We start from the raw sequence: 20,018 nt of genomic DNA, 5'->3' as shown, positions 1-20,018 counted from the left end.
TGCATGAAATTCCTGCGATGCTGAATCAGTTTCCTCTAATTGGAAGATGGGAAATGTGTCAATTAGAAATTCTGTTGTTTAATTATCTGTTAATTGAAGCAATAATGTTTGTGCTCTGCGAGTTGAGAGAACAAACAGGTGAATAATGAGACTGTCAGGGAAAATATTATGACGTGACAGAGTGCCGCTATTATTTTGAAAGAGTCGCTGTTCCTATCAGGGTTTTCTTTATGCGTATTTACACTTTTAAACAAGTTTTAGTTATATCTTTTTTTGTTTTACCCTCTCAATTTTAATCTTAAACATTAAATTATTGCAGATTTGTAATAGCAGAAAAGCATCCTCTGCTGTCTTTTTTTTCCTTTCTAGTTCTTTCCAGATTGATTGCGGACGCGGCGATCTCCGTATTTCCTTTATTGCACTTCTCGCATGCGACTGTGTTGAATCAAAGGGCTCGCATTTTCATAGGAGTTCCCAAGCATCCGTAATCACTGTGGAATAGGTCATTTGCAATAACGCTTAACAGGCAGCAGAGGAATCAATTTCCTTTTGTCACTCAGTGACCAACGACTGTAGTAAACATCTCAACTTGAGGCCAAGAAACTCCTGCACACAGCATTAAGTCAATGGCCTGTCGTGAATCAAATTGTACTGTTAGCCCCAACAGCCCCCTGTTAGGAAAAGTCCCCAAAATATTTGCTATTCTCAAGCTTTACTCTTCGAATTAGAGACCCACTCCAATGAAAATGGTGTTTAGGTGTTTCTGATGATGGAGGACGTGTATAATGAAAATTAAGCCCTACAAATGGCATTTCTGAGTATTTTCTATTCAAATTGCTGTGAATCAGGAGCAGACGAGAAAAGGGACCTGGCTCAAAACTGTACGGCTGGATAGCTCCAATATTGCTCGCCATTTTTGTTGCACAATGTGTGGTTGGGGTTGTGAAGGGCTGTAAGCTAGCAGGAGGGAGTGTAAACAGATGGGAAGTGTGGGCAGGCTTACTCTTCGCCAATGGTCTCGCCCACAACTCACCGATGAATTTTTAATAAACTACAGCCGCTCTGCAGAAACTGTGTCCTACAAAATGAGACAGAGTTTTATAGTTTGGCTAAAGTCGGCATAATTATTATTTAAAGACCAGTGGAAACGTTTCTACTATAGATGATCAGAGAGGGTCATTAAACCAGTATACAAAGTAGTTCCTGTGTTCTAATGTCCTTTTTTTGTGTCTGTTTTCCAGTGTACGTGCCCGATGAAGACACCGCTCTGCAGGACTCCATCAACGAGGAAGATGGAGAGAATGAGCCTCAAACTGAGGAGGAATGCTTGGAAAAGACTAGTCCCAAACTATGCGAGGACAGGGAGCTGGACAACAAGAGCACCAACACCTTCAGCAACCAGAACTCGCCCGTCAGCGTCCTCTCCAATCAGGAGGCCGAGCTGGAATCGCGCCTCAGCGACAGCAGCGACCGGCTGTCCGACTTCAAGACCTCATCGCCGCCCGAGAGCCAAAGGGACGAGGAAAGCCGCAGCTCGAAGCATAAAGAGGAGACGAGCAGCAGCCTGGAGAAAATGAGGGCGGCCTATGCAAACTTTCTGTCCGATTCCTACTGGACAGGGATCGGAATGGACTTAAAAATGGGCAAAACCACCAGCAAAGCCAACTGTGACAGCACCAATGGGAGCGCCAAGAGTGAGTTTGACTGGCACCAGGATGCCCTCTCCAAAACCCTGCAGCAGACGCTCTCTCCAAAGCCTGCGTCCAAACCCAATCTGTTCAGCTCCGTGCACCTGTACAGGCAAACAACCAAACCCTGCGGCTCAGTGTTCACAGGAGCCAGCCGATTCCGCTGCAAGGACTGCAGCGCCGCCTACGACACACTGGTGGAGCTGACCGTACACATGAACAAAACAGGACACTACCAAGACAACAACCACAGCAAGCAGAGCAACTCCTCCGCCTCGTCCTCCAAGTCTCGCAAGCGAAACCTGCAGGAGATGGAGGGAAAGGAGGACGCGCAGAAAGTTTTGAAGTGCATGTTCTGCGGTCATTCCTTCGACTCGTTGCAGGATTTGAGCGTGCACATGATCAAGACGAAGCATTACCAAAAAGTGCCTTTGAAAGAGCCAATACCGGTCATAACGCCCAAATTACTGCCGCCAGCGAAAAAGCGGGCCTTTGAAAGCACGCGACCGTGCTCCCCGGACTCCACAACCGGCGTGTCCGGCTTCACGGAGGCTCAGCGGGCTGCCATTTCCAGCGCCAACAACAATCGCCACGGATATCAAAACGGAGCCAGTTACACGTGGCAGTTCGAGACGTGCAAGTCGCAGATTCTGAAGTGCATGGAGTGTGGCAGCTCCCACGACACCCTTCAGCAGCTCACCACACACATGATGGTAACTGGACACTTCATCAAGGTCACAAACTCTGCCTCCAAAAAGGGCAAACAACTGGCCCTCGACCCCCTGGCTGTAGAGAAGATCCAGGGCTTAGCTGATCCACCTACAGGTGACGCGGACGCAGAAAAGGGATCTCCAAAAACCTTGTCGCCTGGGGGCAGCGAAAAGGAAAGCCAAGGGGAACAAATGTCGGACAAACCGGAAGAAACTGACACAAAAGACGACAAGCAAGATGGCGAGGATAAAAAGGCAGGCGATGGGAATTTTAAGTATCCCTATTTACGCGAAGAAGATCTAGAGCAAGACTCTAATGGCGGAGGGGACATCCTGAAATCCTTGGCCAATACAGTAGCCTCCGCCATCAACAAAGCTCAAACAGGGACGCCGAGCTGGAGCGCCTATCCGAGCATTCACGCCGCCTACCAGCTCTCCAGCATCATCAAAAGCGCCCCTCTGTCTGCATCGCCCCCCGTTCAGCTGAAGCAGACGTTCAACCACAAGCTGCGGCCAATCGCCCCAAAGGCGAAGCTGTACCCCGATGATGATGCTCCCAACTTGGACATCAAAAAGGAAAAGGCTGGCATTAGCGATGGTAAAGAGAGTCAGAATATAAAGTTTGACCTGGCGGAGAACGATGACAGCGACTGTCAGGATGACGCCTCCACCTCTTCAAAGCTGGATGCCGACTGTGTGACTGAAGTGAGTGAGGCCATCAAAGGGAAGCTGAGCCCAGATTTCTCCGACAGAGGCAAGACGCCGAGCCCCGCTGCCAGCAACGGACGCAGCACGGCTTCAGAGCCACTCAGTGACACGTCCGATATAGTCGGCGTAAACCCCCTCAGCGCTCTGCAGTCGGTTTTGAACAATCATTTGGGCAAAGCAAATAAGCCTAATAACTCCAGAGCAGACAAACTATCGTCTCACACGCAGAACATTTTTGCCGAGATTAATCGCAGCAGCGAGAAACTGCTCGGAAGCCCCGTCAGAAAAAGACCTCCTAACAGCTTTCTCTTCGTTGGTGACGACCAGCCCATAGACCTGACCAAATCAAAGAGCAAATCGAGTTCCTTGCTGTTGCAGCCCTCTACCCCATTGCCTCATAAATACGCCCTGTCTGATATCGCAGACATGGTTAAGGTTCTTCCCAAGGCCACCACGCCAAAACCCTCTGTGCCGTCGAGGTTTCCAACCACCAAACTGGAATCGGACGTCAGGCGCTTTGAGGACGTGTCCGCTGAGGTGTACTCGGTCCACAAGCGCAAAGGCCGACAGTCAAACTGGAACCCTCGGCATCTGCTCATTCTCCAAGCTCAGTTCGCCTCCAGCCTCTTCCAAACCTCGGAGGGAAAGTACTTGCTCTCGGATCTAGGCCCTCAGGAACGGATGCACATTTCCAAATTCACCGGATTGTCTATGACCACCATAAGCCATTGGTTAGCCAACGTCAAATACCAGCTGAGAAAAACAGGCGGGACAAAATTCCTGAAAAACATGGACACGGGTCACCCCGTCTTCTACTGCAACGACTGCGCTTCCCAGTTTCGCTCTCCATCCACGTTCATTTCCCACCTGGAATCCCACCTCGGCTTCCAGATCAAAGACATGTGCAAAATGCCGGTGGAGCACCAGACAAAGGTGGAGGAGCCGGAGCTGTCGAGGCCCCTCGGCATCAGAGCCGCCGAGGCTCTGGCCGTCGAGGAGGACGTGGACTCAAAGTTCAAGTGTAAACTCTGCTGTCGGACATTTGCCAGCAACCACGCGGTGAAACTCCACCTGAGTAAAACTCACAGCAAATCCCCGGACAACCATTCACAGTATGTGGAGATGGACAAGGAGTAGCCGCCACATCATCCCCCCACTTTTTGTCTTCTTACTTTGAGTTTATCACATGGATCAGACATCGCAACCATTTCCCAACGGCGTCCCGATGACTCTGGAGAACAACAGAGACACACTGGTTCAAAGCTGTGTACGGAAACACGAAAATACTTTTGCACCCTGCTCAAAATGCACCACCAGTAATGAAATGTATTACTGCTTGAAGAAATAAAAGTGCTGATGTTTGCATGCAATAGCCTTGGCTATGACTACTATTTATTTGTATAATATGTCAAGTTTCAATTGTATTTCAAAGGCAAATTAATGAGCTAATTGAACAGCAGCCTCTGTGATGCAGAACACGTGCACTAAAGTGCAGATGTAGCCTATCATCACACACACGCACACGCACACACACACACACAGGCTTGTACAGTTTAATGCTTTGTAAAGATGTTTTGTGTTGCAATGACAGAAGAAAAAGAAGAAGAAAAATAAAAGCACTTTAATAAATGTTTAATCACCAGTTTAGATGCAGATTCTGTACATGACTCAAATAAACATTAGATGGTTTGGAAAACAAGGAGATTTCACATGTAAATAGATTTTAGGAGGATAAAAAAAGTAAGTTTCATGCAACAATGTTAACAAGACAGATGATACCTGTGATACCTGCACCATTTTTTACCTATTCAAATAAAGAGTTAACATTTATTGTTGGCTTGGATGCTTTGTGTTTTGTTCCTGGATTTCTCCTACTGATCCATTTGAAGCTAAAACCAAGAACCCATACAGAACTGGTTTATATAGAACTGCTTAGTTTGACTTCTTTCCACAATTTTCATTCTAATCTTTTTTCAGTATTTTTTTTCTTCTATCTTTTTTCTGTAGTTTTTCTTTTAATTTCTCTTTTTTTCCATATTTTTCTTTCTATAATTTTTCTGTATTTTTATGTTTACATTTTTTTCTTTTAATACTTGCAAAAACAATAAACTGCAAACTAACCTCGTCTGCTCATGAAAACTATAAGATGAGCTGCAATTACAAGTAGAAAAGCCACAAAGTGTCCGTGTCACAGACATGATATGTTTTGTTGATGTGTTTGTGACGACATCCCCGGCCTGTTCTTCCTACTTTATCCACAAACATTAAAGAATAAAACATTCGATGTAGTTTTATTGACCAGCATGAACGGTTTCTTTTTGTCTGTGGTGATGCAGAAAACGAGTTGCAGCCGGAGTTTGGCTTAAGCTGCAGAGGCAGGCAGGGACCGTCAATAAAGTAGATGAAAACACCAAACAAAAAATAGCAGTTTGTCAGTAACTCACCCTAAATAATCTCTAAAACATCACAAGAACTCAATATTGTTAAAGCAAACTCCACAGAAATCCATAATATTATTACTCGTTCTCCTAGAGCAGGGGTGTCAAACTCATTTTAACCGGGGGCCACATCAGCATAGTGGCTGTCCTCAAAGGGCCAGATATGACTAATACATGTAACTAAATGTAATGAAAACAAATGTAACTACTCCTTAATGTTAAATAACTCATTATTTATTTATTATTACTTTTTAAAGTGACAATTACAGTTGCATAGAAAACATATGTTTGCTTGTTACTTAAATGCTTTTACATTTTATTCTGTCAGGTCAGGTTATATGGATGGTGTTTAAATCCTAATGTATAGTTGCCCAATCCGATATTTCAAGTCCGATTCCCCCTAGATATGAATAAATACACACCAATTTTTAATTTTTTTATTTTAAGAAATTTAAAACTTTTATGCTTTTGAGGGCCACATAAAATGACATGGAGGGCCACATTTGTAGTAATGCATGTTGTAGACGTGTCCTTATTGCAAACTATTGAAAAAACAGAAAACATTTTCTAGAAATGTAAGAAAAAACATCTTAAAAGAAGAAAAGATTGTATCAAAGATCATTAAAGAGTATCTTGGAAAAACAGACAGTCCCACATCATGAGCATCCAGCAGGTCAACCTGCCTGATATTGTCGACAGGATTAACACAAAAACAACAGTCCATGCTGGTCAATGTTTAATACTTTCCCAGTGTTTTTAACTCTACTCTTGTGGATAAAGGAGGAAGAACAGGCCGGTGATGTTGTGACGAACACATCAACAAAAACATATCATGTCTGTGATATGTGTGTGTTTGTAGTTCCTATGCTTTTATAGCTATTATAAAAAAATTAGAACAAAAAAAAATTAGATGGCAAAACATCCTGCAAAACAGTTTTTTTTAATACACAAAAAAGTTAGAATGAAGTTTATTGTTTTTTTTTCCCAGTTGAATGGAACAGACGTGATTGAATGCGTTGGCCGTTTCCATGTTCATTCATTGTAAATAAAGGGGCTTTAGGATATGTTTTGGCCTTCACATGTTGTTAGGAGAAATTTCACTTTTTACTTTTAGATTTTTGACTATTTCTAGCCACCGGTTACTAACAAAAGGCCTGAAACCTAAGAATCAGTAGGAAGTTTAGAGGAAGTCAGTTCCACTTGTACGTTTTACTGAAATATTGATCAGGAATGAGCCGTCACTCCCAAATTTCTGAATCCAAATTTTTTTTTAAATTCAATTTGATTTTTGATTCAATTCATATTCATCTCTACTTTTTAAAAGTAATTACAAAACCCAATTTTGTTTGGCTATCAAACGTTAATTTGAAAAGTCTAAAGTTTGAAAATACAAGTATGCTTTTATTCGATCACACTAAAGCTTTACATTAAACAGGGTTATGTAAGACTCTCATCACCGATAGCGTTAGGTTGAACTTCTGCCCCAATTTCAATTCGAATCTCGTGTTAAGCTTTTTTTTTTTATATATATTATTTGCATCCAAAAGGCTTATGACTTTTCCAAAACTTTACAGAAGATTTTGTTTTTCACAAACTTTTCAAGGACCTAGAATTTGCATTTTCATTTTCCAAAACCTTTTCAGGGTTTCCATGATTTTCCATGAATTCTATGATTTCTTGCAGTAGAAAAAAAATAAAAAAAACACTTAAATCTGTTAAAGATTTCCAGTTATAAATTGGTTGTAAAATAAAGAAAATAAAAAAAGCTGGGGGTAATCAATCTTTTTGACATTACAATTATTACAAATCATAAATAGACATATTTGCAATTAGTACATGACTAATTGAATATATTAAGAGTGTTAAATAAAGTTTGATTATTTGCTTTTTTTGGTTTTCATAGGTTTTTTTGTACATAATCCAGTTCTTAAAGTTTAATAGAGTTACTACAATTTTTTTGTTCAGGTACAGAATTTCTATCAAGTAACAAAAACGTGTAAGAGGATGTTTAGTAGTGCCTATTGATTTTCTTCACAAGACAAAACATGGAGAAATCATTTCTACATGTCAGACCCCTAAAAGAGTTTAAGAAATGTCCTCAAATGTGTGGTGCCATGAACTGGTGTGATTAGAAGTTCTTTAGAGCTGACAGAAACGTTTAAACACAGCTGTTATTTTGAAATGTAACAATGCATGATGTAAACAATCTTTCTATAGATGGATGCGTGTATTTGTGGATGTGGCTGCTGTTAGTTTTGCTTTACAGGCGAGTTATTGATTTCCTTTTTTGATTCCTTTTGTCAATTTCATAAGAATATCACATTCATAACTAGGGGTGCGTATTGGCAAGAGTCTGCCGATACGATCCGTATCTCGATTCATCTTGTTTTGGTGCAATGTGAGCTGCTCAAATCTCAGTGTGCGGTGCTGCCAACTAGTGGTCAGGGGCTTGAATGGAAAACAGGACACTCAAAAATAATCAAATAAATATTGCCTAGACAACATTCTTACTTGATACAAGTATCACTAAATCACACATCGTGACATATCGCTGAATGTTTCCCTACATTCCTTTTATTAAACACACAATATGCTTTCAATGCATCTTCAAAATTGGACTTTCAAATGTTTATATTATATATATATTATATATATATGCTTTTTTACTTAATTTTAACCCTAGAACGCTTTCGCTATAAAGAGTTGCACCATCATTTTTGCCTGGTAATTTTTATCCTATATAATATACCCAACAAAAAGAACTTGTCCTAAAAAATCTAAACATGACAACACATGATACATTAGAGTGGTTTTCTTTTATTTTCAAATGTGGTCTGTGTAACAAAAACATAATTAAAAATTACAGAAAAATTAGGAATTTGAGAAAAAAAGATCCTAACAAATAATCAAATGATACTAGAAACTTTGGTCCATCCATCCCTTGGACAAGTGAGACTTTCCTGGTGAAGGAACAGACACTTTGACACACAACATATTGAAATTCATGTAAATAGTTTTGCCCGGGTGAAAATCAACCGGCAATATTGCTCTAGAGTTATTAAAAAAAACAAAATTTAAATAGGAATATAGCAAGTTTACTTCAATTTCAGTAGTCATCAATTCAGGATCATAGTGCATAAGGGACAAAATCCCTATTTCCAAATTTCTTGAGTTTTTATGAGAATATGTTATAAATATTTTTTGTTTCTTTTTTTTTTTTTTTTTAAATATTTATACAACCCTTTAAAACTTGTTGAGCATTCAACGATTAGTCTGTTTAAAGAAACAAAAGCACCTTTTTAGCCCTTACATATCTGGGTTAAACGCTAAATTATTAATCATTTATAGCTTTTCTATTTTGATTAAGACTCACAAGCTCCACTCACCCATGCACACACACATTCACACACAGATGGCGACTCAAAGAGCCAGTCTGTGACCACCAGCGTGAGTTTCCGCATTATGCTCAAGCACAGGGTGGGCGGGGCGGCTGACCGCTGCTCCACAGTTTGACGTGTCAACATAACTGAACACGTTTTTTTAACACAAAGTGATGACAACTCCTAACCTAAAAAAACATTAAACATTTCAAATTATTGTAAAAGCTTTAAGGATTTTTTTTCATAGGAAAAGTGAAAAGACAACATCGCCAAACTCTGGATGCGTGTGAAATAATCCCAATATCTGATAATAGGCTCCTCCCCCAAAAGGGGGAGATTTAGTCGTAGGTGCAAATTACTCTCATGTGCAAATTATATGTGATTAAAAAAATAAAGACATAAATATGCTTATATGTTTGCTTTTTTCCCACTAACAATCATTAGAGGGCAATGTACTTGTATGTATCAGTGTTTGCTACTGACAGCACCGAAGAAGAAGACGCACCTCTCAGTCTTAAGGGTGTGTCACACAGCCACACAACCACACTTAGCGCATTGTGCAAAGAGGAAAATTGGTCATCCGTGAATATCAGTGACGTGCAGTCAGGAGAGGCAGGTGAGGCTGTGCCTGTCATTATGGGAAGAAAAGAGAAAAAATAAATTCAATTATTATATTTAATCAGTAATTTGTGCTTTGCAGTCATTTTCCATTTAAATGTACCATTTTTGTGTGTTTTGTCTTTTCAAAATCGCTGAATTTCCGCATTTGCCGTTCAGATACTAAGTGACGTGCGATGAGGCTCCAGCCCGCTCAGCCTCACCTTGGATTGCACAATACCTATGCAGTCAGACGGTACTGCTGTCTCTCTGTATGTCACTTGTACTATATGAGCTGAGTTTACATAATTTAGCAGATGTATATGATGTACAGTGTTTGTTTTTTTATAAATAACTGTATGTGAGGGACGTGTTTCTTGTGCTGAGCGCTAAACGCCGGCAAAAAAGCTGCTGGGTGAGGCCAGCAGTTCTCGTGCCTCATGTTAGGGGGCGCCGGTGAGCCCTGAGATTATGACGCTAAAAAATACTAGAAGTAGTGATAGCAAGCCGCAAGTCATTTTCTTCAGAAGGAGCGGCGTATGGACTTTATTTACAAGTAAAGGTAAGACGATAATAACGTTTGTGCCCTTTTCTATGCTGCAGTTTGTATATGGAAAAAACATGTTGCATTGATATTTTAAACAAAACACGTTAACTGTTGTCAATCAAATGGTGAATAAGTTACTCAGTATGGTTCATATGTTTGTAAATCTGACTGATGAGGTCAGTGCCTCACCAGCCATTAACCTCACCGCACGTCACTGGTGAATATGCATGAAAAAAGTGAGAAAATAGACATTTTCGGATGTATCATGAATAAAACACATTAAAACTACAGAAATGGTACAAATAAACCACGAAAAAAAACACTTAAATACATCTAAACATCAAATCTGGACGAAATGTGTCCAACAGTTACGTAGTTTAAAGGTGGTATGTGCGCAATATGAGATATTAAAGTTATACATTGGTGCTACATCTGTTAAAAGTCTGTTAGACGTACATGGAACGGTCGTGGAAAGCCACAAATTTGTGTATCGCAAAAATCACACACAATTTGGTTAGATTTATGTAATAATTGCAAGCTGGTCAGGTTGAACATGACCTGTTTTAATTAATAAGACAATGCCTGACTCCAGAATGTTCTTGGATATTTTTAAACTCTATGATCTTCTCCCACCTGTGTTATGGAATCACCGTTTGGTCTCAATCAGACCTCAAACCTGTGGAGAGGCTTTCTAATCTGGCACTAAAGATATTTGACATAAAAAACAATTAAGTATCACCACTGTCAAATTAAAAAAACAAAAACAACATCTTAACTTTTACTGATTGTATTAATTGACGTTCTTTAAAATGATCTTCAAATGTCTCCATGACCTGGCAGCTACTCCTTTCAGGACTTTCATCTGTAAATTAGAGACTTGCAGCTGATCAAGCCGAGACTTCTCCAGTGGAAATTGTGAGAACCCTTTTTGCAAAACTTGTTTTGCTGAGACGGCCCTCTGGGTGAAAGGGGCAAGACTTTGGAACTCACTTCCCACTGATTTGAAGTCTGTGACCAGTTTTAGTCTCTTTAAAACCAAAGTCTTGGTTGCATCAGCATTTCTGCCTGCTTGTTTTCACAGGCTGATGTGGTGTTTGTTTTTTATCATTTTGATGTGATAAACTGGTTTAATGTCATTTTAACAATGACTATTTTCAGTTTTACTTACGAGATTTTATTCTCATTTTTTGTAATTGTAAAGCAAAAAAAAAAGCCCAGCTCAGGACAAATGCTGCAAACTAGCTTCTGCTGAAAGCATTATTATATGAGCATGGGATTGCTGTTTGTAGTATTTTCTTATATCTCTGTCCCTATGCAATAAATAAATTCAATTCAACACACATAAACTGCATAATTCCCAACTGACCAAAAGTTTTGAACTGCTCAAAACCGAATTCATGTAACTTTTTACTTAATAATTTATATATTTTAAAAAAGGGGGGATCACATGTTTACAGTTGACCACATATTTACAGTTGATTACTTATTTACAGTTGATCACATGTTTACAGTTGATCACATGTTTAAAGTTGATCACATGTTTACAGTGGATCACATGTTCACAGTTGATCACATGTTCACAGTTGATCACATGTTTGCAGTTGATCACATCTTTACAGTCGATCGAATTTTTACAGATGATCAAATGTTCACAGTTGATCACATGTTCACAGTTGATCACATGTTTGCAGTTGATCAAATGTTCACAGTTGATCACATGTTCACAGTTGATCACATGTTCACAGTTGATCACATGTTTGCAGTTGATCACATATTCACAGTTGATCACATGTTTAAAGTTGATCACATGTTTACAGGTGACCACATATTTACAGTTGATTACTTATTTACAGTTGATCACATGTTTACAGTTGATCACATGTTCACAGTTGATCACATGTTTGCAGTTGATCATATATTTACAGTTCATCACATGTTTACAGTTGATCACATCTTTACAGTCGATCGAATTTTTACAGATGATCAAATGTTCACAGTTGATCACATGTTTGCAGTTGATCACATATTCACAGTTGATCACATGTTTACAGTGGATCACATGTTCACAGTTGATCACATGTTTGCAGTTGATCACATGTTCACAGTTGATCACATGTTTGCAGTTGATCAAATGTTCACAGTTGATCACATGTTCACAGTTGATCACATGTTTGCAGTTGATCATATATTTACAGTTCATCACATGTTTACAGTTGATCACATCTTTACAGTCGATCGAATTTTTACAGATGATCAAATGTTCACAGTTGATCACATGTTCACAGTTGATCACATGTTTGCAGTTGATCACATATTCACAGTTGATCACATGTTTAAAGTTGATCACATGTTTACAGTGGATCACATGTTCACAGTTGATCACATGTTTGCAGTTGATCACATGTTCACAGTTGATCACATGTTTGCAGTTGATCACATGTTCACAGTTGATCACATGTTCACAGTTGATCACATGTTCACAGTTGAACACATGTTTACAGTTGATCACGTTTGCAACTGTATTTATTTAGTTTGAGTGTCATTTTTGATTTCCTTTTTGCTGTCATTTCCGAATGTCCTTCTTGCTGCATCAGATACGTGAATTTCCCCATCGTGGGATGAATAAAGTTATCTAAAAAAAGAAAAGACCCGTCAGCTGAAATCCTCACCAGACATCCAGGAATGACCAACGCAAGAAACACTTGAATTTTTATTTCTGTACGCATGTATCATGAAAGACCAAAATTTTAGACGCGGATAATGCGCAAAATTATACTCCAGTGCAACTTGGACATTTTCACTTTGTTTCTGCTCCGAATTCAACTCTGGAGCGACTTCTAGTGCGAAAAAGGTCATATTTTTATCGATTGACAGATGCATTGCATAATTCAAGTGCCTCCTTGAATTCAGTGTCGTGCCTCTTGTGTCACATGTTTCCTCTCCTGAAGGACTTGATGGTTTATGGAAAAAGGGGGGCAGATCCTTTAACAGCAGCAGTGCACGATGTCCTCTGCTCACCTTATGACTCTTAGATACAACCCAAAGATAGATCCTCCCGTCAGGCTTTTATTGCCTTCCTGCGAAACGCCGCTGCCGTTGCTGCAAGATACTATCATAACAATTAAACATATTTCCTCCAGCTCTATTATTTCAAGGCTATTAAAAATAATTGCCTCCCAAATTCATAAACATTTTATGCATTTCATCTCTTTTCAGGCAATCAAGTCCCTCAATTACCTCCACCCATCAAATCTCCGTCTTAACGGCCAAGTGACATTTGATGGTAAATGGGAAAAAGCACATGGGCACTGTGCTGATTTGAATGCTGTGACACCAACTTGCCCCCTATTGTTGGAAATGAGCAGGCAATCACGTTGTTCATCAGATGACTCCTAATGCAGTTAAAGTATTCAGCTATAATTTCTTCCTGCATTTATAATTACTGTCAAAGACCACACACCTCAGTGAGCAGATTAAAGCTATAAATTATTTAGAGCCTTTCTTCTTCGCCGACGGATCTCTGATTCGTCTGTGGGGGCCATTATGCTTTAGAGGGGGCAACTTATTTAGAGATTGTGGCGAGCTATTGTTCTTAAGCTGCAGCAGAACGCCACGCAGAGGAGAGGGTAATTTTATTTGTCCCATTTCGAAAGGGGTGGCCAAAAAAAAGATGGGGATGCAACCATTTTGTTTGACAATGGCTGTTTAATACGATGGCCCTGAAATGCAAATCATATGCAAAAACATGTTAAAGATCCTAAGGAAAACAGCAAAAAATAATAATAAAAAATAACATTACATTTTAAAAATCAAAAGAAAATTCCCCCCAAAAAATGTGGTGAGAAAGAATAATATCTACAATTAAAAATGAGATGAAAAAAAATGAAACACAATGAGGAACTGGAAAAGGTAGGTATGTGACGTCAATGGATGATGACGCTTGTTCACCTTTTCAATCATTATTTGGCATGACGATGGCCATCCCTAACTGCTCAAAAACCACATAGTGTGGGACTATCTAGTGCCCTGGATTTTAAAAGCAATTCAGACACCATGATAACTACTTTTTTTTTTTTTTAATGGCCAACATGACGTAACGGAATGTGATGAAACAAAAACTTAATAAATGCAAAAATTTTACGAAGACTGTGTTCTGATGGTGACAACATTGATGGTTTATTTAAAAAAATCTATTAAAATACGTTTTTCCCCCCAAAAAATGTTCTATGGCTAAGGCATTGTGATATGTAGTCGCACACGGGTTTTTTGCAAAGATTTCTGGGAAATTTCTAGGGCACTTGATTCTGGAATTGTAGATTCAGACAGCACTGCAAAATGGCAAACGTCCCATATGGTGCACTATATAGTGAGTAGGGAAGGAATTCAAACACAAACTTACACTTCCGACAAACAATATTTCTTTAAGCTTCTGGCCACGCCCACTGGTAAAGTCCAATGATTGCTCTATCAACTAATTACCAAAGTTTGGGTTAAACATCCCTCTGCTTTCCCTCTGCTTCAAAACCTCAGTCTCCCATCAGTGATGTCTGACAATACCTCACATTTTTTTTCTTTCTTTCTTAATTTGTTCAATTTTTGTAACATTTCAATTTGATTCTGGAAATTACCTTTGTTTTTTCTAAATGTGTTGTGTTCGCCTTGTTATTGTTTTTTAGTGCCTTTTTAATTGTAATCTTTAATTTTTTTGCATTGAGTGATTAAAAAAAGAAAAAATTTGCACTTTAGGACCACCGTAGTTGAGTGCGCTAATGTCCGTCAATTTTCACTGTTACATTTGCATCAATGTATTTTACAATTTTTATTTTCTTCTTAAAATACGTATACTTAGACCATTTTTCTTACCTCATCGCCCAAATTGTTTTTTGCTAATTTTATAAAAAATCTTTTTAACCTTTTAGAATTTTTGACTTATTTCTACAGAGCCTGTTTTTACAGTGTATGCTGACCCACCAAAAAAGAAAGTTAGTATTTGGCTATTTTTTTTTTTCTTCCAGGAGGAATCCAAACCACTTAGATTTTAAACTGTAACACATGGATTTATGATTTAAGGTTAGCATGTAGCTTTTTTTAAAGCACAAATCATTCGGCTATTTTTATCTGAATTCATGTGACTAAAGATCACTGATGATTAGTAGGAAGAAGGCCATAGATCTCTGCGCGCCTTGTATTAATTGATTTAGGATGTTTGCATATTAACACTGTTAATTGCACCGTTTATATAGCATGTCACCACTAATTACTAAACACAGCCAGCTTCCGTAGCGTGCACACATACGCAGGGATGCATGGGCGCCACGCATATCAATCCCGGGCATATGCAGCTTGGAGTAAACAGTAAGTAAATGAATGTATGGAAGGGAACAAATGTTTGCAGCCCCGTTGGCGCGGCACAGATTGCGCAATGATAAAGCCAGGCTCTGGCTGGCCTCGGTGAATTCACAGAGGCCTGCGTGCTGCACCGGGAGTGTTGACTATGTCACCAAGCGTGGCTGCAAAACGCGTATTTAATATAAAAAAAACACATATCAAAACACAAGAATGCTGAGGTCACGCTATGCAATCGAAAGAAAATCCAGCAGGACTTCAGCTGGCCTCCCCAAAACCCACGCCGACTCGCGTCTGCAAAGCCTTTGTCAATCTGTCATTAAAAATACTATCAAATAATGATAAGTGTACGCTCTTGTGCTTGCACTGGCGTGCATCTGCGTGACGCTGATGTGCTGTAATAGGGCAAATGTGCATCCGGCTTTGCCTGCTTGGATACACACAAACACATTTGCACTGAGCTTTGCTCTGCTGCGCCAGCAGAGCGCCCGTTCACTGCATCATCTGGCCTGCAACGCAGAGGTGGAGCGGGAGGCAGGGGGGGTTTCAGAGACGTTCATCACACAGCAGCAGCAGCAGCAGGGTAATGACTACTAGCTCATGTGTTTAATGAAGGGCTTTAGAACTTATAGCCATAATGACCCATATCCTCACTCCCTTTTCTATAATCTATTCTCCGCCAAAGTCCCCAGGTCATGACGGCCCTCTGAGAAACGCGTTCTCATTTTCAGCGGAACAACTGCAGGATGGGAAGGCTTTATTTTATTTACGCAGATGTGTCCGATTTTGCGTAAATTTCCGTTTCTGAAAAATAAAAATAAAATAAGAGTAACAGACAAAGAGTCCTGCACGACCGTCTGCTCTGCTGCATACATCACATCTTCCAAATAGCCCATAGTCCTCCCTTGTTAATGGTGTTGCTTTGAATATGCTAATTAAGCAAAAATAAGTGATGAATGGAATACATTTGATCAATCAAGTAGACCTAAGCCCCTGGTGCTGCATATTCATTGTACATCATGAATATGAAACCAAAGCCATTTATCAAAAATCAGTTGCACATTTGTATCTTATTAATCATAGACGCCAAAACTTCTGTCTTGTCAGGAGAGCCGAAGGTTGATGAAGCACTTGCAGGAATGATTAAAGTTGGGAAGTCGGGGTTAGCGTGTCTGGAAACTTCCAGAATCTTAAACAGACTGTCCAGGCTCGAAGCCTATCATGTGACTCTTGCCATTTGTCCTCTGACCTTTAGTTAGGTTGGATAGACTTTGATTCTTCTGAAATAGTGGAGCCGGTTATTAAAATAACCGTGCATTTTGTGGTACAAGCACCAAATTTGGCATGGTTGTAACCTTAGGATCGCATCTTTTAGAAAATTCAATTCAATTTCATTTATACAACCCAATATTTACAACAATAGTAATCTCAATGGACTTCATACCGGTAATTGTGTAATAAAGATGAATCATACAGAACATAAAGTTATAGAATTCAATGGCCGATTGCTTAACTAAACTAAACAGACTACACTAACCTTGGCATCCCCAGAAAAGCACAATAAGCACGAGAAAATCCAGGGTTTTAAATATATAATATACATATAAAGGTTTTCTGTAGGAACCCCTCAAGTTTAAAAACTCCATTATGTGCGTGAACAGCTTATTTTGTTGAGATTGGGGCAAATAGACGTTACATATGTTTCTAACAATTGAGTGTATGGCAGCCATCTTTACAAATGGTCGCCATTTTGGAATTTTCTCGTGGGTAACATGATTTTCTGATGGTACATCCATGCTATATTTGGTGCTTGTACCACCAAATTTGGACTTTGATTTGGAAATGTTTTTTTTTCAAGCAATCAAAGCAGAAATAATACAAAAACAAGATGAACGACAGAAATGTATATCTTTACAAAGATTTCAAACATAGGATAGTTAGTCATAAACTTGATAGGAAAATATACATACTTGTACCACGATTTGAAAAACAACCTTATCGGCTGCGCTAAAACTCCAAATGGTAAATGGCGGATACTTGTATAGTGCTTTCCTACCTTCCTCAGTCACAATCCCATTCACACACACATTCACACGCTGATGGCGTTGCCAAACACTGGCGCCAACGTTCCACCAGAGGCACGGTGGGGTTCGTCTAAATCTTCATGCAAAATGTAATTGAATCCATGTTTTTTCGGTGTCTTGTCATCAATGCTTGAAAGCCATAAATAGTGGAGTCAGTTATTAAAATTATTGTGCATTTTGTGCCCATGGACACTTCGACGTATGGGAGGGCAAGGCGATAATTGAACCTGCACTCTTCTAATCAGAGATCAACCACCCTCCAGTATCACTGCACTGCAGCCACCTTCAGTAAACACATGAATGTTTGACGACTTAGTTGTTTTGGATATAAGCTCAACCAACATGAAACCACTGATTTCAATGTTGTTTTCACTGATAAAATAGGTAAGAAAGTAAAATCAGCCCCATTATGCCTCTAACACAACAGCCCTCTATGGTCATTGTTCTCTGGTTAAAAACAGGTTTGCCTTTCTTTTTTCATAGTAAACATCTATACATCTCAGTGAGATGCAGGCAAGTCGTTGGATTTTTATTTTATTTTATATAATTATGTGCTCCTTGCAGGCTTCTTGTGTGAAGCAGCCCGACTATTAGAGATGAGGGCATTAGCCAAAGCGTAGTTTGTGTGGATGTTCTCTCGGTGTTCTATGTATCATCTCCAAGACCGTGCACGCAGCCTTTGTGCTCGGTCAGTAAAGAGCCAGAACTGGCATCTTTCTATGGACATTGTACGACAGCATCATCTGCATATCGTAAGTGCGGGTAACTTCCATTATCCTTTAAAAAAGTTCACAATACACTCACCACAGGTACAACAACGGGACATTCCATTTTCTTTGTGCCACAAGAGAACTGTAAAACACACCTGCACTCCACTTAAGATGCAGCTGCTCCTCTCCACAACCCTCCATGGGCCCGGACAACCCACAAACCTGCAGCACCTGTACAGGTGCATACCTGATGTGATCAAATGCAGCTGCTTTGACAACAGTTCTCTATTATTTTCTGTTTTTTTACTTTGAAAAAGCAGTAAAACCTCAATATTGAAATGAACTTTCAATCTGACAGGTTTTAACCACTAATCCTCCCTGATCAGATCAAAACAAACAGCCCGACTCCTCATTTCTGTGCCAGAAACAGATCTTTTTTTTCATTTTATAAAACTGGATTGATTTTCAACGAGGTTTTGAACTTCGAGAGATGAAACAACAGAGAAAGGTGTGAAAATTTTCCTGTCTGCCTGAAAAAAATGGATAAAGTGTTTAGTGAGGAGTTCAACAACCGTAATAGATTGAGAATTATCTATAAAACAAAACATAACTATTTTAACTAATAATTAAGAGATAACTTCACTGTAACTTCACAAGCTACATTTCCATTGACTATAAAATCAAGCAAAATGGATTTGGAATAATAAATTTGCCTTTTTAAAATAAATAAATCCAATCTACAAAAAGCCAACATCTCCTGCATGCACTGTAATGAGATATACATAGACAGAAATTTAGTGTATCAGCTGTAAAACAAAGTACTGTTCACATCTGTGTTTTTGAAGGACCAAGGTGAGTTGGTTTTTGTTTTTTCGCATAATTATGATTCAATAGAAATGGTATGATCGCAGAATTGTGTTTTTTTTTTCTTATTTCAAGAATTTTGATAAAGTTTCGGGCAATCGAGTAATTAAAACACAGCTACTGGAGGAGTAACTGAGGCCCATCAAATTTACGGCTCGGTTCTGAACAGATTCTGCAATTAGGCCCAACAGTCTAAATAACTCTGAGATGTAGAGTTCATGACAAAGTTGAACTGGATCACATTAGACTGTACAGATTTAGTTATTAAAAATCCAATTAGAATTAGGATATCATCATTTTAGTTTATTTGTGTTATTATTTCAACCTGATTCATTAGAAAAATATATTTAAAAAAAGGAAAGACATCCAATCATTTTTTGATTTGATTTGAAATGGTTTATTTCAAGCAATCAAATAGAAATAATACACAAAAAACAATCCAATCGTCAGTTATACATTCATACAATAACTAATCAAACTTAGTATAATTAGACTTATAATTAAGTATTGCTTGAAAGGGAGTGGAAGGAAGCGAATTTATATAATCCCACCCCTGTTCTACTGTAACCGTTTTATTACATGATTTATCAATATCCGGTTCCTAGAAGGCACATGACAAAGATGAAATACTTAAATTATTTTGTAAAAAATAAGGTAGGGAGCCGGTTTAGCTCGTGCTGGTTTGCGGCGCCTTCCATCTGTGAAAACCAGGGTTCGACTCCGGGCTGCTCCCTGTTCCCTTCTCTACTTCTGTGCCGGTCCCAAGCCCGGTTGCTTTGAGAAGGTTGCGTCAGGAAGGGCATCCGGCGTAAAACATTGCCAAGTTTACCATGCGACTCATTCGCTGTGGCGACCCCTGATGGGAAAAGCCAAAAGGGAAACAACATTTTGTAAAAAATAACTTTTAGAAATCAGCATGGCAATGAAGTAACCAAAATATATGCAG

The 20,018-nt window shown here is 39.3% G+C and overlaps 1 protein-coding gene across 1 annotated transcript in view; it reads left to right on the top strand.

Moving 5' to 3' along the window:
• tshz2 (teashirt zinc finger homeobox 2) overlaps positions 1 to 4,936 on the top strand; it is a 53,928-nt gene extending 48,992 nt beyond the window's left edge. Inside the window, exon 2 of the mRNA XM_004070997.4 lies at positions 1,242 to 4,936. Coding sequence (XP_004071045.1) covers positions 1,242 to 4,243 — 3,002 coding nt within the window. The 3' untranslated portion in view covers positions 4,244 to 4,936. The remainder of the gene's footprint in view (positions 1 to 1,241) is intronic.
• The last annotated feature ends 15,082 nt before the right edge of the window (positions 4,937 to 20,018 follow it).

This window comes from Oryzias latipes, chromosome 7 (genome assembly GCF_002234675.1).
Source record: "Oryzias latipes chromosome 7, ASM223467v1".
In the NCBI taxonomy this organism is placed as follows: domain Eukaryota; kingdom Metazoa; phylum Chordata; class Actinopteri; order Beloniformes; family Adrianichthyidae; genus Oryzias; species Oryzias latipes.
Note: the sequence above shows the minus strand (reverse complement) of the source record. Positions and strands in the feature narration are given on the sequence as shown.